Below are 27,153 nucleotides of genomic sequence, written 5' to 3'. Positions count from 1 at the left end.
AAATGACAAAAATGAAATAAGGAAACTATAGAAGTAAAAAAATACAATTGATAATTTAGACTTACCAGATATATATAGAATATTTCATCCATTAATGATTGAATACACTTTCTTCTCAGTAGCACATGAATCCTTCTCTAGTTTAGACTATGTATGTAAGCTATCACATATGTTGGCATATAATTATAATATTACTTTAATATATTTTTAGCATCCATAGGGTTATTTTGATAGCCCCTTTTCCATTGACATTAGTTTTTGTGTTCTTGTTTTTTTTCTTCATTAGACTTGTTTATTTTATCAAATTTTAGCTGTATTATTTCTTCTCTATTTTGTGTATTTCTGCTCCTACTCTTTTTTTTCTTCTTAATACATAATTTGAAAGTAATTTGTTATTGTAACTTCTTTCTGATATAAGCATTTTAAGGTATAAATGTTCATCTGAGTATTGTTTCATCCCAGAAATCCTGATATTTTAAGCTTTTATTATCACTTAGTTCAAAGTGCTTTTTATTTATTTTTCTAGTGCTTTCTTCCTTGACCTCTGAGGTATTTATAAATGTGCATTTAATTTTGAAATAGTTGACATGTCAGGGTGGGGTTCTATATATCTTAAGATGATTGATTTCTAATGTAATAAATCATGCAGGTAACACAGTTTGCATGATTTCAAATTTGTTAAAAGTAACAGAAATGCGTTTTTAATATTGATTTTATTGGTTACATACATGTCAAATTGATCAAATTGCATACTTCAAATATGTGCTTTTTACTGTACTTTAATTTCACCTTAATAAAGCTATAGGAAAATTGTAAAAAAATAATATTTAGAATTCCTTAACAGTATTAAAATGAGATGATCTCATTTTATGTTATTCTTTGTTTTAGTTTCTATGGTAAATAAAATATATAAATGCCTACTCTGGAATTTCATTGAGTTTCTGAACAGAGGTTGCCAGAGCCAAATACAGCTCTTGCTGTCAGGGAGCATAGCACAGATTTTTGCCTCCCCTGATTTAATTGCATGAGCATTGTGTCTGTTTAGTCCCACTTATATATAGCTAGGATTCAAGTACCTTATAAGTGTTTAGGAGTACATTTTAATATTATCAAAACATTAATAATACATTGATTTCTATTTTTCAGAATTTTAGGCGTTTAGCCTGCTGTACAGATGGAAAAATGGATTAGTTAATTGGCTATGAAAACAGATGAAATAAAGAGAAAAATTACTCTCAGTTTTATTTAATCCTACACTGTGTGGGAAGATGATTGGCAAGATCTGGCATTTAATTATGTTTGGGAATTATGATTAATGGAAGAAGGATTGTCACTAATTAGCTATTTATCCAGCTTGGTAAATTTCTTGAGTGACTTCTTTGTGCTAGACACTGTGGTAGACATTGGATTTTGGAGGTGAATTCATCACAGCTCTTTCTTCCAGAGGCAGAGAATCAAGTATGGGAATTGAGTTACACATAGTGCACCTTAGTTACACCTGAAAAATCCAAATTCACTTTGGTTGGACAATATTTATCATTATTGGATCAACAACAGTGGCATTAACAAGAAATTATTATTTAGGTCTTTACTATCTGTCAGGATTTATGCTGAACCCTTCTTACATAATAGTCTAGTATTCATGACAATCATTATAAAAAGTGTTATTTGAAGTTTATGCATAAATAGAATAGAGCTCAGAGAGATTAATTAGTTGCCAGATTTATAAGCTTGTATTTACTTGACTTCAAAGCCTTGCTTGAGACCATTATGTCATCCTTATTCATCACACCATAGGAAGATAACCAGGTGATAACTTGTGATTTATTAGGGTAGTCTGACACAGTGTCTGCCATTTTGGGTTGCCTGGGCATTGATTAAATTGCCTTCTATCCCATTAGCACCAGTGGCAGAGTCATTGGAAGGGACTTGTGCTTTTAGCCTTCCCCTGAGAGTGTGTCCATGTTTTCCTGGTTTACGGGGTGGCAGGTATTGTACCTGGCCTCACCCAGGCAGCTCTAGGGGAAAGATCCCTTGGGCCTCACGACTTATAAATGTCACCAGGCCTCACCAGCCCTAATTTCCTGGTCTGTCCCCAGTCTGCCCTTCAGCACCATGGCCAGATCCCTGAGGTCCCACAGAGGCTGGAGCTACAGAGACCAGGGTGAGGGCAGCCCCTTCTTCCAGCTTGCTTCCTCCTGACCACGTCTTGTCTTTCTCTATCAACAACCTGTCTCTCACTCTGGACCCCACCATGCTCAACACCCCATCTTTTCTCCTTTTTGTCCTCATAGCCATTTCTTTTGTCCTTCCTCTTGCCATCCCTGCTTCCTTCTGTTCCTGTTCTTGATGCTCCATTTCTCACCCCTGCCCTCACTTCTCTCCTTTGCTCCATCCCACGACCCCTCCTTTCTGTTCTCCTTTTGTCCACATTCCCATCTGTTTCCCCTCCACATGTCCTTCTCCTTTCCCTGAAAATCTTAATTTCTTCCAATTGTCTCTTCCCTAATAATTTTCTTAAATTCCCATCCTCAATTATACTTCTGCCTCTTGTCATTTCAAACATTCTTCCTCTTGTTTTCCTTATGGTTTCTGAAAATCATTCAAAAACTCTCCCCCTGACCCCAGCCCTGGTGAATCCCCCTTCTGTTCTCCACTTGTGGGTGCCCTTGCATTCTTTCCACTCATCCGTTCAGTCTGCACTCTTCCTCTGCTCTGCATTCCCATTCTCACTCCCCCAGCACTTTGCATTTTTATGTTTTCTGTTGGTGTTCATTCTTCCCTCCATTGCATCTTCATTTCTGTCTTTGAAACCTCTCCATGCCTTTTAGTCGTCTTTCAAAGAGAATCACACAAGTTTCTTTTTGAGAAGCATAGAACTTTAGAAAGGAAAGTTTAAGAGACACAGCCAGTTAACACTGAATTCTTACTTTTCAAAATCAGTTTTTGAAATTTGTCACATAGAATTTAATATACACACACATGTTAACATGCACATAAGACTCAGAGTACACCCACCATTATTCATTCAGAGTAAAACAGAGGGTAGTTTTGGTATCTCACACCCTCTTGTGGTTGGGTTACCTCCTTGGCAATCTTTTTATAACTTCAGCCCACCATCCCTGACCCCAGCTAAGGCTGAAATGGAACCAGCTCCAAAGAAGCTTCACAAGACCCTTTGCTTATATTCATCACATTGCTCATTGCTCTGTTTTGTATTTAGTTTATTCTTCTTTCTTCTCATGCTGTGGCTTCTTTATGGCAGGGTCTTAGTGTTATTTGACATAATGTTTCAGTATAGCAGATTAATTGATCAATAGATGTATAAATAAGTGAACAATCTGACATCATATGAAACTTGTTGTACTTGGTCCAGCCAAAACTATCTTCTGGCACCCATAGGCAAATTCAGGCATTCAGAACAATTATCCAAAACTGCATCTGTTCTTTTATCTCAACTCTCAAGTATTTTCAGAGGCATGGCTTACAGTTGCCACTTGTTATTTAAAAGAACATTTGTGCTTTATAAGAAAAATAATTTTGGATAATTTCTTTATACATTACTGAAAATCAGTAAAAGGAATGGAAAAGAGATAACACTGGGGAGAATGAGGGAAAAATTAATTATTTTTAAGTATCATGGAATTTGAAAAAAATTATTACCAATAAGTTTGGGGATAGTAGTTAATAATGACATTCATTAGTGGAGAAGGAAAATGAAAAAGGTTCAGAAAAGTGGTTGTCAGGATGTCAAATGTTCTGGCCCCAGATGGCAGTTCTGCCAGTGACTAGCTGTATAACATTAAGAAAATTTCTTGATTTTTCTGTGCTTCAGAATTCTTAAAGTCAGAATAAAGCAGTGCCTGCCTCACAGAATTGAAAATTTAATAAAGTAACATACAGAATTGAAGGCTTAGTACAGTCACAAATGTGCAGTGCTTTGCATTGTATTTAGCATATAGCAAAAGGGCTCCACAGTTATTATCTAAGGCTACTGTTATTACAGATCATTGAATATGGTGAGGACAATTCACTGATAACCTTGGAAGGAAAAATCGAATAAAATACTTAATTTGAAAGCTGAGTGAATTATACTAGATATATGAAATGGGACAAATTGTTTATACTTGTGAATTATAATTTTTAAACACTAGTAAGCATTTTATTTAATTCTTCCAATAACTTTGCAAAAGTAGTTTCCATGTATGTCCATTTTATGGTTCAGTAATCTGAGACTCAGAAAAGTCAAGAAACTTGCCCATCTGTGAGAAGTAATAACTTGAAGCATTGAAATATAAACTATGTCGGCTTGTATCCATCCTCAGGGAAACAGAAACCAGTAAATAAACCAAAACATACATCACAGAGAAGGACTACATACTTTGTGGTATATTCATACAAACAGCTATTTTGTAACAGTGAAAAATAAGTGAGGCACAGCTATATCCAATCATGTCAGTGAATCTAAGTAATATAATACTGAGACTTAAGTCAAATGGCTTAAAGCTTGTTGCCTTTTCATAAATTTAAATCATCTCAAAATTAATAATATTCTTTTTGAAATATCTATAGATGTATCAAATCATAGGTATATATTACCACAGACATATATAAACAAAGCAAGAGAATGACTCCCTCAAGATTGTGAGGATTGGCTACCTCAGGCAGAGTAGCAAGGGTAAGTGTTGGAGAAGGTTGATACAAGTAGATAAGAATCACCATCAGTATTCTACTGTTTGTATAGAACAGTAAATTAATGTGAGTTTAATATATGCTCTTTAAAACCAAGGGAGAAAGAGTCAAGCAATGTTTGAACCAATAAAGATGGTGCAGCATGAGCCAAACACTACAATTAATCAATCTTGAGCTCCTGAGGTTGAAGAGATACAGGCAGTGAGGAGTGCTCCACCTCCATCTCCTCTAGTCTTGGTTTTATTTATATATTGCTGTTTTTGCAGTACTGAGGATGGAACCCAGGGCTTGGTACCTGCAACACAAGCGCTTTGCCACTGAACTACATCCCCAGCCCTCTCTCTTCTAGTTTTGTTGAAGATTTCTCTCCTCTGTTCCAGAGTCCTGTGAAAATGTTCTTTCCGACTCTGCATTCCTGAAATCAGGCTGAAGTAAGAGCTGCCATCATAAGCTTACTCTAGAGCTTATTACAGCAAGACAGGGAAATGGAAATGGTAATCAGAAATGTGGGACATGCCTGGATTTAGGGAAGGACAACCTAGGGTAGCATCATGGCACAGTGCACAGGTTCCAAGGTAGTGATTCACATGTATTGGGGCCTCTTTTTGCTTTCTATAATGTGTTAGAAAATTGCTTTGGAGGTAAATCTCTGATTCTACTAGTTCTAAGATAGATGTTACCTAATTCTGGATTTTCCATGATGTGATTTAATTAACTGAGGTTCATATTATTTTGGGATGGAAAGGTGTGCTTAGAAGGAATAAATAAAAACAACCATTAGAAAATAAAAGTTCTTATGTCTAAGTGTCTATCCTTAGCTTTTCCCTATATATCTTCATAGGAAAAGCTTCAAAATATAGAACAATGTGTAGAAAGACAATGAGCTACGTAAGTCAAAACCCCAACTTTAACAAAATTTGTGTTTTGCCATTTCTGGTTTCAATACAGATACAATTAAAACTCAAGCTGCTATTTCAACCTTGGTTATGTCTTTCCTCCTTTCCCAAAGGTACCTACTACACTAAACAGTGATTATTCTCATGCATATTTTTATAATTTCATTATATATGTCTTTTTTTAAATAAAAAAATAACAGAAGCCAGATGTGGTGATACACACCTGTAATCCCAGTGGATCAGGAGGTTGAGGCAGGAGGATCACAAATTCAAAACCAGCCTCAGCAACTTAGCAAGACCTTGTCTCAAAATAAAAAAATAAAAATGTCTGGGGATATAGCTTGGTGGTAAAGTGCCCCTGGGTTCAATCCCTGGCACAAAAACCCAAACCCAAACAAACAACAAAAACACCACAATAATTCTGCATGTTAAAAAAAATCATATTGGTTATACTTTTATATAATTTTGCAAAAGGTCTTTTTCAGCTGTGTTGTGGAGACTTACACTTATGAAAGCATGTGTCTATTTTCAAGTGGTCTATAGTATGGTAAATGACAAGTTAAAATATGTACCTACAGTTGTAGCACAATATTTAACTGAATAGTTTATCCTTCATCTACCAGGAATGCCAACCCTGTTTATATTTCTACAAATTGTTAGCTTTCAGGGCTGTCCTTGCCTGTCACAAGTCCATTTAGCTATATATCAGGTGATAATGTGAGTTTCCAAAAGCTTCAAAGCACTAACCTCATAGAGATTAAATTCTCTGCTTAGATTGCTATTAAATTAGGGATCAATAATAAAAAGACAGTTTAAGAAAATACATTTGGAAACTAAAAGTATGCTGCAAAATATTACTCAAGTTCTTAAAGGACGCTGTGGAAGGGACTCAGTGTAGACTCCTGCCAGGGTATGGGAACAATTTGCTGCATTTAAAAAATTAGTTGAGATAAAGACGCCTGAGTTTTCCTTTCTTGGCAATTATAAACCATGCTGCAGTGAACAGGAGAGTGCAGATATTTTGATTGGTGTTTCTCTAATGAGTAGTGATTTTGAGCACCTTTTAATATACCTGTTGGCCATTTGTGGATCTTCAGATCCTTTGTCCATTTTTAAAAATCAGAATGTTTTTTCTGTCAAAGGTGAGCTCCTTATACGTTTTGGATATTAACTTTTATTAGTTGTATAGTTCATAAACATTTTCTCTAAATCTGTAGGCCATCTATGCATTCTATTTTCTGTTTTCTTTGTTATATAGAAACTTTTGATGTCCCAGTTGTTTATTTGTCTTTTGAAGGATTTTGACAAGACCAATGTCAAGGAATTTTTCCCCCTATTTTTTCCCTAGAGTTTTATAGTTTCTGTTCTTATGTTTAAGTCTTTAAACCATTTGCATTGATTTTTATGTATGGTGTAAATTTAATTTTTACTTTCATTCTTTTGCATGTGAATACTATTTATTTATTTATTTACTTATTATTTTTTTAAGACTTTTTTCTTTTAATTTTTATTTATTTTTTAGTTAAAGATGGACACAATATCTTTACTTTATTTTTATGTGGTACTGAGGATCGAACCCAGGGCCTCACGCATGCTAGGCAAGTGCTTTATCTTTGAGCCCCAGCCCCAGCCTAATTTACTTATTTTTTTATGTATCTTTTTTAGTTATAGATGGACACAGCATCTTTATTTATTTATTTATTTATTTATTTATCTTTATGTGGTGCTGAGGCTCAAACCCAGGGCCTCACACCTGCGAGGCAAGTGCTCTAACACTGAGCTACAGCACCAGCCCCTGATTTATTTATTTATATATTTTTCTTTTTAGTAATACATGACAGTACACTGTATTTTGATATATTTATATAACTATGGAATATCTCTTATTCTGATTAGGATCTCAGTTTTGTGGATGTACCTGGTGTTGAGCTTCACTGTGGCGTATTCATGTATGTATACAGGAAAAGTCACATTGTTTGATATATATATGAGTCCTTTCCTTTTCTCTCTGCAATTCTTAATCCTCTTTTCACACCTTGGTTAATTTGTACTGTCTTCATGTCACCCTCCTTTCTTTTACATCTTTCTTCTGAATATGAATATTTTTATTTTCTAGTAATTTTTTTTTCAAATAGATTTAATTTATCTTTATAATGCCTTCATTATTATTATGTTTATTCCTTCTTTTAGACAATAAGCACTTTAAATATAATTTATAATTCCTAACAGATTGGTTAATTTTATGATGTTGGAGGGGGTTAATGCTATTGTTTGTTGATTGTTGATTATTGTCATAATTAGTAGATTTCATGTGTCTTTTGTAATTTTGAATAGTAAGCTTATCTTTAATAGATTTTTATTTATGGACTTCTGTGGATTGGAATCTGTAAGTCCCTGAGGAAAAATTTTATGTTTGCTTCTATAAGGTACCCCAATGTTTTTACCCATTTAAGCATATTTTTTAATGTTAATTTTCTATTTGAGGGTTTATTTGATTTGAAAATTAGCACTATCACTCTGCATATGGTAAAAACCCATAATTGGATTCCTTTGGGAGGTAATTTTTCCTCCAAATAGTGCATACTGAGAGATCTTGGTTTCCATTTCTTCTTTCTTTTCTTTTTAAAATATTTTTTCAAGTTCTTTCTTTCTTTCTATGTGGTGCTGAGGATTGAAACCAGTGCCTTCCATGTGCTAGGTGGGCGCTGTACCACTGAGCCACAACCTCAGCCCTCCATTCCTTCTTTCTTAGCCCAAAGAAATCCATATAATCTCTATCTATCTGTACCTATTACAGTTTGTGTATACTCTTTCCCTGAAAGCTTAACTTTGAATGTTTTCAGTTATGTGGTGGTTTCTACCCTCCCTCACACAGGACTAAGCCCTCTTCTCCTATACTACATGGATTTTATACTCAAGCTTTGGACTCTGAAGACTGATATAGTGTCCTTTCCCAACTACCTAATATCAGCACCAGCTCTACCACCATGAAGTTTAGATATTATTTTTATATCCTTCTTTGATTATAGGCCCCTAAATTTCCCTTACATTCTTGAAAGTTCTTTCAGTTATGAATTTGAAAGGATGATTATTATGTTTTCTTTAAATGTCTATCATTGTTGAATACGTGTGTGGGTATTTCTACTGTTTAGTAACTCTTACTTCAGAGGCTGAAATTCTCAAAATAATTAAGTATGTGCAGGGAGGGGTATGGGAACTTGACATGTTAATTTTGAGCACATGACTTAATAATAATACCCTGGACAGGGAAGTTAAGTACTAATAATGAAAATTCCATACAAGTCAGATCAACAGTTTGGATTTGAATCTCAAGTCCCCGACTAGTTAAATGTGAAGTCCCGCATCAAAAGTCTTACCGTGGCAACAGTGTGAAGACCTATTGGGGGAGACGAGTGGAGACAATAGTAATGAGGTTGTGGAAATTGGTATCGGTCAGAGATGCCAAAGCTTAAATAGTTTTATGAACAAAGAATAAAGGATGGATATAAGGAAAAACATAGATGGCAAGGAATGACTGGATGTGGGGAGACTAGGGAGGGTTCCTTAAGGTTTTTGTTTGTGCATCAGGCAGATGGTAATGATGGTACTATTTGCCAACATAAGGAATAAAGCAGAAAAATTATTTTATGACAATCTAAGGCAATTTCACTATAGAAGTCTACTACTTTTAAATAACCATTTCTTTACATGTTCTGGGTTTTAATGGTACATTATGCTCTGGACAGGTTCAAAGAGAATAAATCAGGATGGCTGTAGGATGAAGGATGTGAATGGAAGATGAGGAGCTGAAGACAGTTGATAGGTAATTATTTCTTGAAGCTTGTCTCTGCAGTGAACAAAAGGAAGAAATACTGGAGAAACTGTTGTAATAAGTTAAGGGAGTGACCTAGAGAAAGAAACGTAGAGTTGAATCTAGGTCTTTAAGGACCTTGCATAACATAACTATTATGTGCATATGTTATGATCCCTAATCTCTGACCTATTGCTTTTCGACTTAAATTTCTTCCAGGAGAACTCCTCAACACTCATCATGAGCTGTGCTCCTAATGCTTCACATTCTCCAGTCTTCTTGCTCCTTGGGTTCTTAAGATCGAGCATCCCTCACAGTCTCCTCTTTCTCCTCTTCCTGGCTATTTACCTGACCACCATATTGGGGAATGTGACTCTGGTACTGCTCATCTCCCGGGACTCCCGGCTCCACTCACCTATGTATTATCTACTCCGTGGCCTCTCCATAATAGACTTGGGGCTTTCCACAGTCACCCTGCCCCAGTTGTTGGTCCATCTGGCCTCTGATTACCCAGCCATTCCTGCTGCCCGCTGCTTGGCTCAGTTCTTTTTCTTCTATGCATTTGGAGTCACAGATACACTTGTCATTGCTGTCATGGCTCTAGACCGCTACGTGGCCATCTGCGACCCTCTGCACTATGCTTTGGTGATGAATCGCCAGCGCTGTGCCTGGCTACTGGCCTTGAGCTGGGCAGTGTCCATAGTGCATACTATGCTACATGTGGGTCTCCTTCTGCCCCTGTATTGGACTGCGGATGCCGGGGGGCATGTTCACATTCCCCATTTCTTTTGTGACCACCGACCACTTCTGAGAGCCTCTTGCTCAGACATACATTCCAATGAGCTGGCCATATTCTTGGAGGGCGGCTTCCTAATGCTGGGCCCCTGTGCCCTGATTGTACTCTCCTATGTCCGAATTGGGGCCACCATCTTACGTTTGCCTTCAGCAGCTGGTCGCCGCCGAGCAGTGTCTACTTGTGGATCCCACCTCACCATGGTTGGCTTCCTCTATGGCACCATCATTTGGGTCTACTTCCAGCCTCCCTCCCAGAACTCTCGGGACCAGGATATGGTGGCTGCAGTAATGTACACTACCATTACACCTTTGGCCAACCCGTTTGTTTATAGCCTTCGCAATAAGGATGTCAAGGGTGCACTCTGCAGGTTGCACAGACAGGGGAGAGTGGAATCCTGACCAGCTTGCTGTGGGCTGTAGTGGGAAGGTGAGGAAAGGTATGGGCAGAATTTTATCATGATTGGTTTGGGGAGATCAGAAGGAGGATTGGCCAAGATGACTTGACCAGATTTGGCCCTTGTTTGTGCTGTGCTCTGATGGAGCTGCAAATGTGTCACATTGATACACACATGTGATCAGGATGTTTATCTGCATGCCTTTATCTGCATGCCTCTGGGATCCTCCATCAGGCCATTCACCTTCAGTTATCAAAGTGGATATAAATAAGCCAGTAGGTCTTGTTAGCTTTAATTCTAGAGTTCTGAAGTAATATGAGGATAGGATTGTGGAATTATCAACTAAAACAAGGACAGAGAAGTTGGTTAGAGTGACAGTTTACTGTGGTGGGCTTTCTTGTGGGATCAGCTTGGTGCATATCAGAGAGCAAGTGAAAGACAGCAATTTAGACACACAGGGCTGGCAAGTTCATGACTTATTCCATTCAAAACAAGTAGATCCAGCAGTAAGCATGAAATGATAGTCAAGATCTTCGATTCCATATGTCAGCCCCAATTTCTGTGGGTCTGTCTCATAGTGTGAGTTTCAAACTCTGATGAATTTGAATTCTATTTTCTAATTCTATTATTTGAATTTCTATTTTGAATTATTTTCAGTATTAATTTTATAAGTAAAAACTAAAATTGAAAGTCAATGACTTTGTTGCATTAAAGAAGGATTGAGGAACTCTTTTAACAATGAAAAAAATGGCTTTGTTTAGGCTTTTGGTGGGTGGAAACTTGGCCTCTGTTTTGTTATCTCTTAATAGATTAAAATGGTAACTTTGAGCCAGATGTGGTGGTGCACACCTGTAATCCCAGCAGCTCAGGAGGCTGAGACAGGCTGATTGCAAGTTCAAGGCCAACTTCAGCAATTTAGGGAGGCCTGAAGCAACTTAGTGAGACACTGTCTCAAAAAAAAAATATATATATGTATATATATATATATATATATATATATATATATATATATATATATAGTCGAGGATATAGATCAGTGTAAAGCATTCCTGGGTTAAATCTTCAGTACCAAAAAAAAAAAGTAACCTTGATGCTACTCAGTTTCAACTTTATGCATTGATTTTAGTCCTCCACCCCATATGAGACAAAGAGTGACAGTGTCACTCAAACACGTTGTAATCAAGAATTTATTTTGCTGAGGATTTTTGGACATCTATAGATGCCAAGTTTTCGAGAACTCTAGAAGTCACCTTGAGAATCACCAGGTGTACTTGGGGCACCTTCAGCATCATTGAGCCAGCCAAGGTCTGGTCTTTTTTGCTTCCCTGTTTCAGAATTTTCCGACATCTGTTTCTATTCCTCTATAGATTCCAGATCCCCATACCAAGGCACTGCCTCAAGCCAAAGATCTCTCCACTCGGGTTCAATCCCTACACTCCCTTGATCCCTACCATACCATCTTCTCAACACCTCTCACCATTCTTCAACCTCTTGTAAAGTCCAGTGGTCTCATCTCAATTCTTATTCTGCATTATCTGTCTAATAATTTTTTAGGAACAGTCCCTTTGGCCACATGCCTAGCTCCCACGATATTGCACTACTCATGTCCTCTGACTTCAAAGATGTAGACCTTTACTGTATCCCTGACTGACATTTCGTCTCCTACGCTGAGTCCTCACCACATTGCCTGTGCTTGTCTTATTCTGTCACAGAACTTGTCTGCTCTTTTATTCGACATCTTTTATTCTTTCATTATAGTTGTACATACTGATGGGATTCATTGTTACATACTCACACATGCACATGATACACAAGATAAAAATGTGATTTGGCTGATATCACTCCCAATCACTCCCTCCTCCCTCCCTATTTTCTATCCCTTGATCCCTTTCTTCTTCTGATCTCCTTTTGATTTTCATGAGAACCCTGTCCCCTCCAACTTTCTTGTCCTTTTTCCTCTCTAGCTTCTGCATATGAGAGAAGACATATGACCCTTAACCTGAGTTTGACTTATTTCACTTAATATATTTGTTTCTAGTTCCATCCATTTTTTTTCTGAAAATGACAATCTAATATTTCTTTAAGGCAGAATAAAACTCCATTGTATATATATCACATTTTTATTTATCCTTTCATCTGTTGATGGACATCTAGGCTGGTTCTACAGTTTGTCTATCATGAATTGTGTTGCTATAAACATAGGTATGCATGTATCACTGTAGTATGATAACTTTAATTCCTCAAGACAAATGCTGAGGAGTGGTATAGCTGGGTCATATGGTGGTTCCATGCCTAGCCTTTTGAGGAAATTCCATACTGATTTCCATAGTGGTTGTACTAATTCACAATCCAACCAACATTGTAAAAGTATAATTTGTTCTCTCCAAAAATGTCACTTCTCTTTTCAGGTCTTCCAGAGTACTATTACTGTACAATGACAATATAGGAAATTAAATCCTCACTATAGGTTCATTCCCATAACTCAATGTATTTCCACTACCATCACTGATATGTAAAGTTCCAATAAGTCAACCCCAATTCTTCCTATCTATCTATATCAGTGCTTTTCAGCCTTTACTGTGCATCAGAATCACCTGGGAAGTTTTAAAAAATTCTGTTGTCTGCGTCCTGATTCTAGAGATTTGGACTCAATTATTATGAGGTGAAACTTAGGCACCAGCAACTTTAAAACATCCTCCAAGATGATTCTAACACATAGCTACAATTGAGACCATTGGTCTTAATTTCATGTACTTTGAAACTCCTCCTATTATCCTATTATCAAACTCCTCCTAAAACCTTTTACATTTGCACAGTAGCTAACTTACATAGTGCTTACTATGTGTCAGACACCATTTAAGGTTCTTTCCACATATCAACTCACTCTTTCCAACAACCTTATGATATGCTATTATTATCCTCATGAGGCATAGAGAGGATAAGTGACTTGCTTGGCCAAACCTTTGCAGTGAGTCTGTAAATCTTCTGTTCATGCAGGTGCTATATAGCCTCCCCAAACAGAACTGTACTCTCAGTCCTTATAATTTCCTCCAAGTCTCTGTCTTGCTCATATCCTATACAAATGACTACTGGGCCTCCCTGCTACCCATCTGCTCCATAGTTCATGGTGTTAACCCTACAGAGCACACTATCAATCTGCACTTGAGCAGCCCATGTGCATCGGACTTGGAGTCATCAGGCTTTTGATGAGCTCTTAATCCCATCACTTTCTTACTGTATCACTTTTTCTTTTAACTGTATCATTTTATTTGAGTCTGTGTAATCTATGAGCCTTGGTTTTCTCAGATATTAGGAAAACCAGAACTACCTTTTCATCTAACATCTTATATGTGATTGTGCTCTGTAAACTGTTAAGTGGTAAAGAAAAGTTGCCATTATTATGGTCTATTGTTTTCATCATTTCTGAAATTAGATTAGAGTGCTTGAAGATAGAAAAGGTTATGTAACATACTTCTGAATTACTTCTTATAGCTGCTAAACACAAAACAGGTGGAGATATTTATAAGTGCTCACTGACAGCTAGATTCTTTTTTGCTGGGCGATTCAACATTGGTACAACACCGGGAACAAGTTATGTTTTTTATTTCCCCCAAATTGTACACTTTTCCTAGAATCCTGCCCCTGTACCCTGAATTATCTTCTCTGTCCTCTTCTATTGTGTTTGCTTCTTCTGTTCTTCTGATGATGCTTGATATTTTATTAAAAAATTTTTTAAAGTTGTAAATGGACACAACACCTTTATTTTTTTATTTATTTTCATGTGGTTCTGAGGATCAAACCCAGTGCCCCATACCTGCAGGCAAGCGCTCTACCACTGAACCACAACCTCAGCCCTTGATATTTCATTTTTAAGTTAACGATTATACTTTACCTTTTTGGCAAACTTTGATTGTATTTTTAATTGGTTCTTTTTAGTTACATATAACATTAGGATTCATTTTGACATAATTATAAAAGCATGGAATATAAGTTGCTCTAATTCAGGTCCCAGGACTTCCCTTTTTCCTCTCCTCCTCTCTCCCCAAAGAGTTCCCTTCCCTCTATCCTACTGATCTTTCTGCTATTTACTTATAGTTTTTTTAATTCTATTTTTTATTTTTTTTAGTTAGTGTCTTGTATCATGTTTTTCAAACTTTATGGGAACTTGTATTTCTATCAATTTTCACTTGACACCAATACTGCTAACCAGTAGGCCACACATTGAGTAGCAAGGTCCTAGTGTGCTTTATTTGATTAAAAATTATTGTACTCCCTCTCCTTGGTCTATACCCAAAGAACTTAAAAACAGCATACTACAGGGACATAGCAGCACAATTCACAATAGCTAAACTGTGGAACCAACCTAGATGCCCTTCAGTAGAGAAATGGATAAAAAAAAATGTGGCATATATACACAATGGAATATTAGTCAGCAATAAAAGAGAATAAAATCATGGCATTTGCAGGTAAATGGATGGAGTTGGAGAAGATAATGCTAAGTGAAGTTAGCCAATCCCCAAAAGACAAATGCTGAATGTTTTCTCTGATTTAAGGTGACTGACTCATAGTGGGGTAGGGAGGGGGAGCATAGAAGGAACAGATGAACTCTGGATAGGGCAAAGGGGTGGGAGGGGAAGAGAGGGGGCAGGGGGTTAGCAAGGATGCTGGAATGTGATGGACATCATTATCCAAAGTACATGTATGAAGACATGAATTGGTGTGAACATACTTTATAAACAACCAGAAATATGAAAAATTGTTCTCTACATGTGTAATAAGAATTGTAATGCATCCCACTGGCATTCATTTAAAAAATAAAATCAATTAAAAATAAAGAAAATTATTGTACTACTGAACATAGACTTTTATCAATATGCTTATTTTTCATAATAGTAATAATATTTTATATATAATTTTGCACAATACTTAATATACTGCCAAAAAAGTTTCCATGTCATTACAATGTTCCTATCATGATAATATTCATGACTTCTTAATACCTGGTGGTGGGGACCATTTAATCCATGTACAGAACCAATCTTACCTCACTCTGCAGAAAAGATTGCCAAGAAATCTTCTTCATCCACCATTTATACACCAACTCTTTAATTAGTAATTCTTACATTCTTCTGGCCACAGCCTACATGTGAGTGCCTGAAATAAACTGCTTCCAAGCTATCATTCTCAACCCTGCAGCACATCAGAAGCATCTGGTAGCTGCAAAAACAGACTGATGTCTGGGCCTAATCCTAGACCAATTAATACAGAATCACTAATGTGGACAGTAATGTTTTTAGAAACTCTCCAGATTCATGGCCAGGATTGGGAATCATGGCTTTGTGCAGATATTTGACTATTAAGCCACATTTCTTTCTCTGTCCAGATACAGGGAAGGTTAAGGGGAAATTATCTTCAAGCAGGAGAAAAGGAGAGAGAATGGACTATTTCCCCAAGATTCATGTGTTAAAATCTTACTCCTAAGGCAAAGGGATTGGGAGCTGTATCTTTGGGATATAACAGAGTCAGGAAAGTAGAGCCCTCATGAATGGGATAGGTGCCTTCATGAGAAGAGGTCAGAGTGTGCTTGTTTACCTTTCCTCTTTGCTCTTTGTCTATGGGAATACAGTGAAAAGACACCATCTGCAAATCAGCAAGTGGGCCCTCTCCAGACTTCAGATTGCCAGCACCTCCACATTGGCCTTCTCATCTTCTGTAACTCTGAGAAATAAATTTCTGTGGTTTGCGATGTCCGCTCAATGGTAATTTGTTATATATCTGTAGATGACTAAGGCATGCTCTAATTCAGATTTACTTTTTTTAAAAAAAATATTTTTCGTTTTAATTTTAATTTTATTTTTAATTAAAAAAAATTTTTTTAAAGGTATACATGACAGTAGAGTGTATTTTGACATATTATGCATACATGGAGTATAACTTATTCTAATTAGGATCCCATTCCTGTGGTTGAACATGATGTGGAGTTCATATATGAACATAGGAAAGTGCTGTCTGATTTATTCAACAGATTTACTTTTAATAAAACTTTGATCCCATTGTCTGTTCAGATGGTTGGGAACTGAGTGGGACAGCTACTAATTTCCTACAATAATCTCTGAGCAGGTACATCACCCTATATTTCTCCTGTACATTAATGTCGCCTCCTTTTTTGTGACTATCATGTGCTTCCTCCATATTTTGGATTACTGCCAATCTTATTTTGGTTTTTATTTTCTTGTTTTTATTATATATCACAATTTTTGTTCTCTTTTTCCCCACCAGCTATCTAGAAGTGTATACATCTTACTTTTATTTGTTAATGGTCACCATCACATTTTTCAAAATTGTTCAGAAGTGTATTTATTTCTTTAATAATATCAAAAACATAGCTTAGATGTCTTCTCACATACACTGTGAGATTTATCATCCTTTTCTTCTATCATCCCACTGTACACAGTTTTTATTTATTTAAAATGTCTCAATATTTTATTTATTTGTTTTTTATTTTTAAGTTAACAATCACACTTCATCCTTTTGGAAAAATTTTATTTTATCTTTTTTAAAATTTATATATAGCATTAGGAACTCATTTTGACATAATTATAGATTCATGGAATGTCACAAGCCTCTGTGGGCTGTGTGTGGACTGTGTTGTACATAGCCTCTTGAGGAGATAAGCCTGGCACTGGGAATTCCCTGGGGCACCCCCCACAGGGACTGACTGCCTGATGCAGGTGAACTCCCGCCTCAAGCTCTACCTAAGATCCCACATAGCACCTGAGATGGGTATGACTTGCTGAGATGTCAATCAACCCGCTGACTGCAAGACATCAGGAAGCAAGACTTTGCCTTTGAAACATTATCCCTGCTTTTGATGTACCCCTTCAATAAACCACCGGGGCCATTTTCTCTTTGTCCAACCCATGTGGACTAGATCTATCAGGGGCTTCACTGTTTGTAAATATATTTCTATGTGTTTGTGTTTTATTATTTGTTAATTATTTGAGATATTAAGATTTAGGGTGGCTTGGACTCCTCTGGGCAGAAGAACCCCCCATGGGATGCTGGTCATTTTCCATCCTGAAAATAAAATATAATTTGCTCTAATTTAGTCCCCAGTACTCTTCCCTTTTCCTTTTCCTACTCTGTCCCCCTATTCCCTTTCCTCTACTGATTTTTCTGCTGTTTACTTTTAGGTTTTTGGTGTTGTTTTTTTTTTAAGCTGGCATCTTGTGGATATACGTGATGGTGAGATGCACTGTGATGTATTCATACACACACATGGGAAAGTTAGGTCAGATTCAGTCCTCTGTTCTTCCCTTCTCCTGTCCCTTCTCCCTCCCCCCAGTCCCTCTGTCTAGTCCACTGATCTTTCTTCTATTTTGATGGAATCACCCCTCTTCTCTTTCTCTCTCCCTCTTTTTCCCCTGATATTTTGGACTTATGATTGATATTTTAAAGCAGTTTTAGGTTCACAGCAAAACTGAACTGAGAGCACAGATTTCCCGTGGACTCCCTTCTCCCTTGCAGGCACAGCCATTCCCACCAACAGAGGCTCGCATCAGAGTAGGGTATTTGTCATGACTGATGAACCCACATTGAACACCTCCTCCCCACACCCGCAGTGTACATTTGGGTTCACTCTTGGTGGTGTACAATCTTTGGGTTTGGACAAATGTATAATGACACGTATCCACCACTACAGGATCATACCGGACAGCTTCAGTGCCTTCCAAGCTCTCTGTGCTCTTCCTGGTCTTCTCTCCCTCCCTAACCTTCTAATCAATCATGTATTATTCCTATTTTTAATTTTTTGAGGGATCCACATACCACTTTTCTAATGACCATGGTAATTTGCATTCCCTCCAATGGGGTGCAGGTGTTCCCTTTTCCCACATCCTCCCACCATTTGTTGTCTTTTATCTTTTTGATAACAGCCATTCTAACAGCGAGGAAGAGATATCTCATTGTGATTTTAATTTGCACTTCTCTGGTTATTAGTGATGTGGAGCATCATCTAGAGTTATTGTCTGAGTAATTTTGGTACAGAAAGTTAGAGTTCTTGTCTTGGATCCAATAACCCAATAATGAGGCTTTGAGGAAAAGGAGGAAGAAATTTTATTGCTTTGCTAGCAAAGGAGAAAGGCAATGGACTCACATCATGGAGGCTGCCGTTCTTAATGCCAGGGAAACCGAGGGCTTTAAAAAGGGGACAAGGGCCGTTTTCCAAATATTATCCATATCTGTAATTAGTGTTCAACTTTATCTTCAAGAGAGCTGTTTTACCACTTACAGGTCTGGGGGTTCTTTGTTCAAGGTGGCAGTAAATGAAAGGACAGATAACTCAGCTTAGGATAGGAAGAATGTTGATCTTGTTTTTCTGCAGTTGGGAGTGGGGGAGAAGGAGAGGGAGAAAGAAGAAGTCAGTTTCAACAAAGGCTTCCCATGGTCCATCAGCAAGGTTTACATTCAAGACATAAAGTAGAACCCTGTTACAATGTTCCTTATGAAAATCCTACGTATGTAAGACACATTTTGGATGCTTTACATATGCCATATTATTATGGATTTTGGTTTTTTAATAAAGGAATAGTTCTGGTAAAAAATTTCCATAAAAAAATAATAACCATCCCCCAGCCCTGGGTTCCCAGTATCCTGGCAGTGAGCCACTCTGGCTTTTGTCTGCCTTCCACCACCTTTCATCCTTTGCACACTCGCCCACAGCCCTCCATCTCCGAAGACCCCTGGTAGAGTACTGGGAACTTGACCTAACAAGTGCCAAGCACAACACCAGATTGTGGCTGGTCAAGGTTCCTAAATATTTGTCACAGCAGTGTGCTAAAGCCCCTGGAAGAGGTGAAGTTGGGAAATTGCGGATTGCCAAGAATCAAGGAAGGACTGAGGTGTCATTTACTTTGAATGAGGATCTTGCAAATATTCATGATGTTGGCAGAAAACCAGCTTCAGTCAATGCTCCTGGAGAACACCATTTGTCTTACAAAATGCTGGAGGACAGACATTAGCAGTATTTATTGAAGGCTCACCAGATAAACTCATTGGCAGGAACAGGGGTACAAAGAGCTGAATGTCAACCTCCTGGCAGTGAAACTATATGGGATTAAAGAGACTGCAGATAGAAGAATCTTCCAAACCTGTAAGGTTATCACATCAACTGGAGAAAGTTGTAACAACAAATGACAAATCTGTTTCTGTTGTCAATATGATATTGAATATGAAAGGAAAAAGAAGATGGAAAGTGAGCTAGTACATGATAAGCAACATGTACTAGTCATGCTGTTTTCAGTCTTTGAGAAACATCAGTATTATAATCTTAAGGACTTGGTGGACATCACAAAACCACCCGTGGGATACCTAAAGGACATCTTGAAAGAAAATGGAATTTAGACTGTAAAAGGGATCCACAAAAACACATGGGAGCTGAAGCCAGAGTACAGGCATTATCAGGGAGAAGAGAAGAGCGATGGAGAGGCCTTAAGCCAGCAGGCAGACAGAACAGCCTGAGGGTGATGCTACCCAGCACTGACATCGGGAAGCTTGAGGAGTATAACGACTGGTCCTTTAGTTTCTTTCAGTAAATTTTTTAACTCTATAATTCCATAGAGTTTCTTAAGTGTTTTTGAGAAAGGACAAATTTAGTTATAGACTTAACTTGTATTAAACTTGTAAGTTCATGATGGGGATAAGGGTTAGAGATTAAGAGGGCTTTTCATTTTAAGTGTTAACTTTTAAAATGTTAAGTTCAGGAAATGTTTGCTGAGTGAAGACTCTGTCTTTGCTGCCTCTCTGAGGAGCACGGATCCAAAGTGAATCATATAGTAAGGGAAAAAAAAAAGGTCAACTATAGAAATCATTAAAAGAATAAAAAGCAAACTTACTTTTTCTGAAATTGTTCAAAAATCAACTTGCCTTAAAAGATGATCATATTTCATTAATAAAAGAACATTTCAAAAAAAAGCTTCTTTACCAACTCATTGCCAATATTGTATCATCCCTACCTCAACCCACCCCTTTTCCTATTGTTTTCAACCAAATCTCATGTTTTATGATTTTATCCATAATAAATATATGAATGTGTTATATATACACACATATATATATATTTAAAACCAATTCCTAAAGATAGAGACTTTTAAAAAGTCAACCTCAATGCTATTATCATAACAAAATTTTAACAATTTCTTAATATCACTAAGGCCTCGTTAGTGTTGAAATACTCAATTTTCTCATTAAAATACAATGAAAAATTTTTTTATAGTTTAAAAGAATCACGATTCCAATAAGGTTCCCGCAGTGTGAGTAGTTCTTTAGTGTATTTTGTCTTTTTCTCTCTCTTCCTTCTTCTATCTCTTCTCTCCCTTTTTTTTTTGTCTTTTACAAATTGTGGAAGAAACTGGGTCATTTTCCTGTGGAATTTCCTACAGTCAGAATTTGTCTGGTTTTGTCACCATACTATAGTTTAACATATTTCTCTGCACTTGATATTTTCCATAAGTTGGAAGTCAGATGGGATCCATGCTTGATTTTGGAAGAGGGAGACCTGTCAAGGATAGTTCTGTGTTGTTCCTTGAGCAGGACACATAATATCTGGTTAGGGCACATTTTTGGTGAAATTAGCAGCTATTTCTCTCTAATATCTAGGCCTATTTATTAAAGCTGAAATAAAAATCAAGTCATAGGTGTGGGGTTACCAGAGTTCTAGGCCAGAAGCCTGATTCTAGGCATCTAACAAATCAGATCCGGCCACTCACCCCAAAAAACAAACAGAAAAGGCAATGGTGAGACCGGTGTGATTCTACATCATGTACAACCAGAAGAATGAGAAGTTATGCTCCATTTTTGTATGATGTGTGAAAATGCATTCTACTGTCATGTATAACTAATTAGGTCAACAACAACAAAAAGATAGTGGTGAACAGCACGAGAGGAACTTTAATCAGTGGGTGACACTGGAAAGACAAAGGGATCCGTGTCCTTGACATGGCGTCAAGGGTTAAATGACCCTGATGTTTTATGGAAAGGGAACTGACGCCAAGAGTTTGGGGGTCTGTATAGCTGGGAGCTTTTCACGGCAGCCAAAGCAGGTGATCTTGAGCAGGTGTGGTCTGTCCGTCATTATCTCAGGATTTGTCAGCCAGGGCCTTTTCCCTGATAAGAAAGTTACTGTTCTGGAAGTTATTTTAATTCATCACAAGATGTTTATTGGATCAGACCTTGTTCCTGGAATCCAAGGTGACGTAGAACAAAGGAATAGAAGCAAAATTGAGGTAGAGATGCTGAATGTTTAATCCTATTTGTAGCCACCCTGCAAACATTTGCATGCAAAAGTGAAGAATCTTAAGTCCTTGTTAGATGGGCAGGGGTGTGGAGAGGGTGGGAGGAAGAAGAATTGTAATTGGTCACCCTGCCAAGGGACCCTATCTCAATCCCAGATGACTGGATTTGGCTGCCTGCCTATCTGCATAAGAAATAAACAAAATATGGAAAAAAGGAAAAGGGAACTTTATGCAGTTGATCAGACTGGGAGAAGCAGCTATCTTCTCTTTTCTGGTCCCACAGAAACAGCTATAATTTATGAAAACAAAACCAGGCATATACATATATAGATTTATAGTTGGCCTGAGGAGGGACAAAATGGGCCAACAGGCAGGAAGTACACTCAGGGGATGTAGTTAGCCTGTGCTAGACAGGCCAGGGCAGGGGCAATCTCTGTTCTTCACCTCTTTGGCACTCTAATGAGTGGGGAATTGTACCTCTTCAGCTTTTCTTCTTAGCATGAAAAATATTGCTCTTAATTCAGAGGGGGCCCCAAATTTATCCTGTTTCAGAAACAGTTGAAACTCCAGGATGATCTGCTCAAAGTGAGACTAGTGAAAATGAACCACATCCAGGCCTTTTCAATCTCTCCGTTGCCTCCTTGGAATTCTGGGGGGAGGGGATTGGACAGTGAAATTATGATTTAGTCACTGTAATACTTTATTCCCTAAAGTAATAAAGGTGCTACCAGAAACTCAAGTAAATCCTCTGCAAACAAAAACAACAAATGTCACTCCATGGCTTTTGATAAGTACAATTCATTTTGGGTCGGGGGTAGGGAGAATATTGGTTAAATCTTTTTATTTCCACTAGAATTTGGTCAGCCTTATCAACTAGTAATTTGGCTTTCTAGCTGGTGATTAACTTTCTCTCATGCAGGCAAATGGTGGAAAAAAATACCACTGTTTCCATTTTGAGGTTATTTCCATGACACATAATCTATATCAATAAGGCATATGTCATTATTATGTCATACAGACCAAGGATCTCTCCATTTGCAAATAATCTTACATTTTTCAATATAGTCCTCCATCTCCTGCTGTTAATTTTATTTCTCAAAGACTTGTTTAAGTCAGATCTTCTAAGAATGGTAGTTGTAAAATAACAAAACGGCCAGATTAAACATAGCCAAAGGATGAGGTGAGCACAGGAAAGCAGAAAATCTTTAGAGAGTAGGATGGAGACACAATAGCAACGGTCAGCACATTCCTATTGCAATCTTGTGAATCTTCATGCTTTGCATCTAATTCACCTGAGTTAAGTAACAACCAGTCATTAATTACAGAGAGGATAGGTTAGGAGAGATGGCTTCTTGAGATGATGAAATGGGAATCCTCTTGGGTTTCTCCTTGCATGGCTGTTGATAGTATACAAGGCCATGGTGCCCCCTGAAGGGTAGAACTTCCCTGCAGGCCCAATTGTTCACAGAGGTTTCATGGGATTTGCTTGGCAATATCTAGGTACAAGGAAGGAGAATGAGTCACAGACCCAGTTGATACAGGGAGGTGGAAGGGCTCAGCCCCCTCCAATTAGTATTTCATCTGAATGCAATTGGAGCCTCCTGGGGTTAGTAGGGTCCCAGAGTGAGTGCATCTCAGTGAGTCTGCTTCATTGTGATGAGCTACCCTCCAGGAAGGCTTTTGTGGAAAATGATAAAAAAAGGCATCCCTAATGGGCAAGAGGGAGGGAAGCTCTGCCAGACTTTCTAACTTGGTTTATGATATTAGGTACAGAGAACAGGTGAGGTTAGTGTTACACCCTGCCCTAGTAGTAAATGGAAAAGGACAGAAAATAAAATACCACATTCATTTTGTAGAAAATAGCATGATGTTAGTACCAAGAAGACCAAAGAGAATAGCATAAGGTACAAATATCATAGTTAAGGAGCAATAGGTTGGAGGAATTATGAATTAAAACTTGGAAAGATATATTTTTTTCAGTGAGAAGTGAAGGATGAGATGGAAAATATGGTCGTGTCACTGGGAAAGTAATGGAAGATGTTTTATGGTTCCCAGATGCTAGAAATATATAATAGAGGGTCAAATTTATTTTTTTATTTTTTGAGAATTTAGATGACCTATTTATGAGACAGTAAAAAAGGAGGTACTTATTTATACATCTCAGATTCAACCTTTGTGATACAAAGGTTGTGAGCATACTAGAAATAGAGTTTAGATCATGAAGGCACTAATAGATCATATTCCTAATGTTCATGTCAACAGCTAAGCATGGCTCTGACTTGTCTGAGCCATAAGATCACACAAGCATATTGTTTGAACTATACCCAGTAACACAAAAGGATACAGGAAGAAATAAAGGCTAAAGTCTAGACACTGGAAAAAGTAAGTTTTCATTCTCTTTTAAGCTCCTACCTTAAAGATGTGATCCATTAAGTAAAGATGGTCTGAACTTATATGATTGAGGAGATTTATGTGATGTATTTGTGATGAAAGACAAAGCAAATGTTTTGCCTGCAGATAAGTAAAGAGAGTTCAAAAGGCAACCATGTTTTAGAGTCGTCAGCACTATTCAGGGGAAATGTCCCTTACTAGTAGACTTGAATATCTACTCCTTTTTGTGACTTATTTCCTACTGTGGAGGTGAGGCATCTTAGAATTTTAGAGCTAGGAGTGTTGGGTTTATCATATATTTTTGTTCTTCCAACTCTCTAGAGATAGCAATAAAATAACAACAAAGGGAAAGTTTCATAATAGTAATAGGAAGGGGAATCATTAGCAGATGTGATATTTCAGTGAGTTTCCAAGAGACAGAAATAAAGTAGTAATAAGATAAAAATTGCTTAGAATACAGGGAATGGATTTCAGTAGAGGAGAGGGCTGATCTTCCTGGCAGCAATCCAAGGCCCAGAGGGAACCAGTTCAAGAAAAGAGTAAGATGGAGGATGGGGAAAGGGTGAGAAACATGGGTGGTAACCAAAATGAACACTACAATACAACTAAGCCAGCCATTCTATAAATGTCCTTCTCTCTTCCCCTAACTTAAGACTCAGATCATGGTAGCCTGCATTTTATCCCAAAGAAAACTTGAAGATTCTTCTCTGGAATGAGAAAGAGTTAGGGCTAACAAATTGGCCATTATATCTTAAAGGAAAGTTCTCATTTATATTTGGGATAAATAGCAAAAGGATAAACTCCTCACAAGGTATTAAGTTTTCTTATTTCTGGTAGACACTAATATAGGCTCATATATGCAAATACAATTCCATGAGGAATCGGCACTTACTACCTAACAAGCTACTCCAGTGCACCAAAAATGGCAAATCAGCAGCATCAAAGAGAAATACAGTATGAATAAAAGAAAAATTTGATTCCAGAATAAATTTCCGTCATGCAAGATACAAAGGATAACATAAAAATGTATTTTTTTTCAGAGAAATGCACCCACAAAACAAGAATAGAATACTCCTGTAAGGAAACACACAAAATGATAAAGAGCTCATGGATATGAGTGAAACACAATTGTAAGTATGAAAGAAATAATGATGATGGATTACTATGGTTATAATCTGGGGCATAGGCTATAAAGACAAAGAGGAAACATGAAGAAAAAAGATTAATAAAGATTAATAAACAGAAAGAGATTTAAAAAGTCCTAGGTAGAAAGTTAAAGCAACTGCACAAAAAAGATCTCAGAGTTGAAGAGGGGCACATATCTTCATGTTCAAAAGATCTCCTAAATGCATCACAGAATTCATAAAAAACATCTACAAGCAGCACCATCTTTATAAAGTTTAGGGATGAGAGGAATTAATATCCTAAAAAATTACCAGGTGGAAACCCAGACAAGGAATAGGAGTCAGACTGGCAGCAGACTTATCATCATCAACCTTGAATAGGAAATAAGAACCAATGGTTATTATAAATAAGTGTAAAATGAAAAGAACTTTAGACAGGAAAAGTCTGAGAAAGATTTATGCCCATGATTACATTATTTGATAGTTTCTTAAATATATATAAAGAAAAAGTGGATGAAAGCCAGGAATTAAAGAACTAAAATAATCATCAGAAATTGGGGAAATGAGAAGATTGCCAGCACAGTGCACAGATCATATACCATATCCCTGGTAGATGGGGAACTACCTCAAATCCCAGCCTCAGGTGACATCTCCCTGCCTTAGGACTCTCAGTCAGCTTCAGTGAGGTAATAGAGCTGGACCAGGAAGCACCAATACCATATCAGTAACATTCCAGATCTAGTCTACCATCTAACCTACACTCAGCTAGCAACTCAGCTGACTGGAGCGGAACAGATTAGGACAGTAGGCTAGCTCAAAGATCATGACTTGTACAGCCTGTGCCTAAAGGAGTTCATAACACTGGAGGAGATGGACCAGAAAAAAGATGCCAGAGTGTGGGATCTGTTTGAGGACTTGTTCATGGGGACCAATTAGATTTCTGCTGGTGCATAAACTTCCATTACTTGGACCTTACAGATACCCGTTGATGAGGTCCTCTGTCCCTCCTGCATGGAGCCAGTTGATGCAGCCCTGCTTTCACCCGAGGAGACTCATTGAACTAGGGTCTCTCCTCTGACCTCAAGTGAGCCATAATTTTTGGTGGTTTTGATCTCTGTCATTGAGCCCAGTGAGCCAGGGATTAGGAATTAAGATCATGAACAAGTTTTCTAAACATTCCTAGATGGCTGCAGATGTTGAGGAAAGTATGTGATTTTTAGAAATTTAAGGGTAAGGGAAAGTAGGATGTATTTTAAAGTAAATCCTTGACCCATTGTTTATAAATGTAATTGTATTTAGAGCTTGTTGTTGCTCTAGTACATAGGAATTGATAAAATATTACAGTAGCTGTATGTTTAAATTGTGTATTGAAGATTAGGAAAAAATTTTTTTTCCCCTAAATGAAAAAAAACCTTCTCCCCTCCACCATTTTTTTTTTTAAAAGTTATTGGTATTTGGGTTAAGATTTTATTATAAATTACATTTTATACTGCGGACACATAAAAAGTAATTTTAAGCTTGTTTGCACAGTTGTTTTTTTTTCCATTGGAAATGAAATTCATTGCCTTAGGCCATTTTATTAATTATTATTATTATTATTATTACTTATTGAGAACACTTTGCTCTTTGAATGCTATTTTATCTACATTTCTCAAGAAATTTTAAATTTAATTAAAAAATTTAAATGGCCATTTTAAATGGTGTGTTATTATCATTGGCTCTGGCTCTATGCTTGAAAACCAGTTTATTTATAAACTA

General features: G+C 37.3%; 1 protein-coding gene and 1 pseudogene across 1 annotated transcript; both read left to right on the top strand.

The window, feature by feature from the left end:
• The first annotated feature begins 9,609 nt into the window (after positions 1-9,609).
• LOC124097173 (olfactory receptor 1B1) lies at positions 9,610-11,135 on the top strand. Its single transcript, XM_046451414.2, has one exon. It carries the CDS (start codon positions 9,640-9,642, stop codon positions 10,591-10,593), a length of 954 nt encoding a protein of 317 aa, XP_046307370.1. The 5' UTR covers positions 9,610-9,639; the 3' UTR covers positions 10,594-11,135.
• A 6,179-nt stretch (positions 11,136-17,314) lies between these two features.
• LOC124097330 (general transcription factor IIF subunit 2-like) lies at positions 17,315-20,108 on the top strand (annotated as a pseudogene).
• The last annotated feature ends 7,045 nt before the right edge of the window (positions 20,109-27,153 follow it).

Source organism: Marmota monax, unplaced genomic scaffold (genome assembly GCF_021218885.2).
Source record: "Marmota monax isolate L192 unplaced genomic scaffold, Marmota_monax_Labrador192_F-V1.1 WCK01_AAM20220418_F8-fsc00020, whole genome shotgun sequence".
Lineage (NCBI taxonomy): Eukaryota > Metazoa > Chordata > Mammalia > Rodentia > Sciuridae > Marmota > Marmota monax.
Note: the sequence above shows the minus strand (reverse complement) of the source record. Positions and strands in the feature narration are given on the sequence as shown.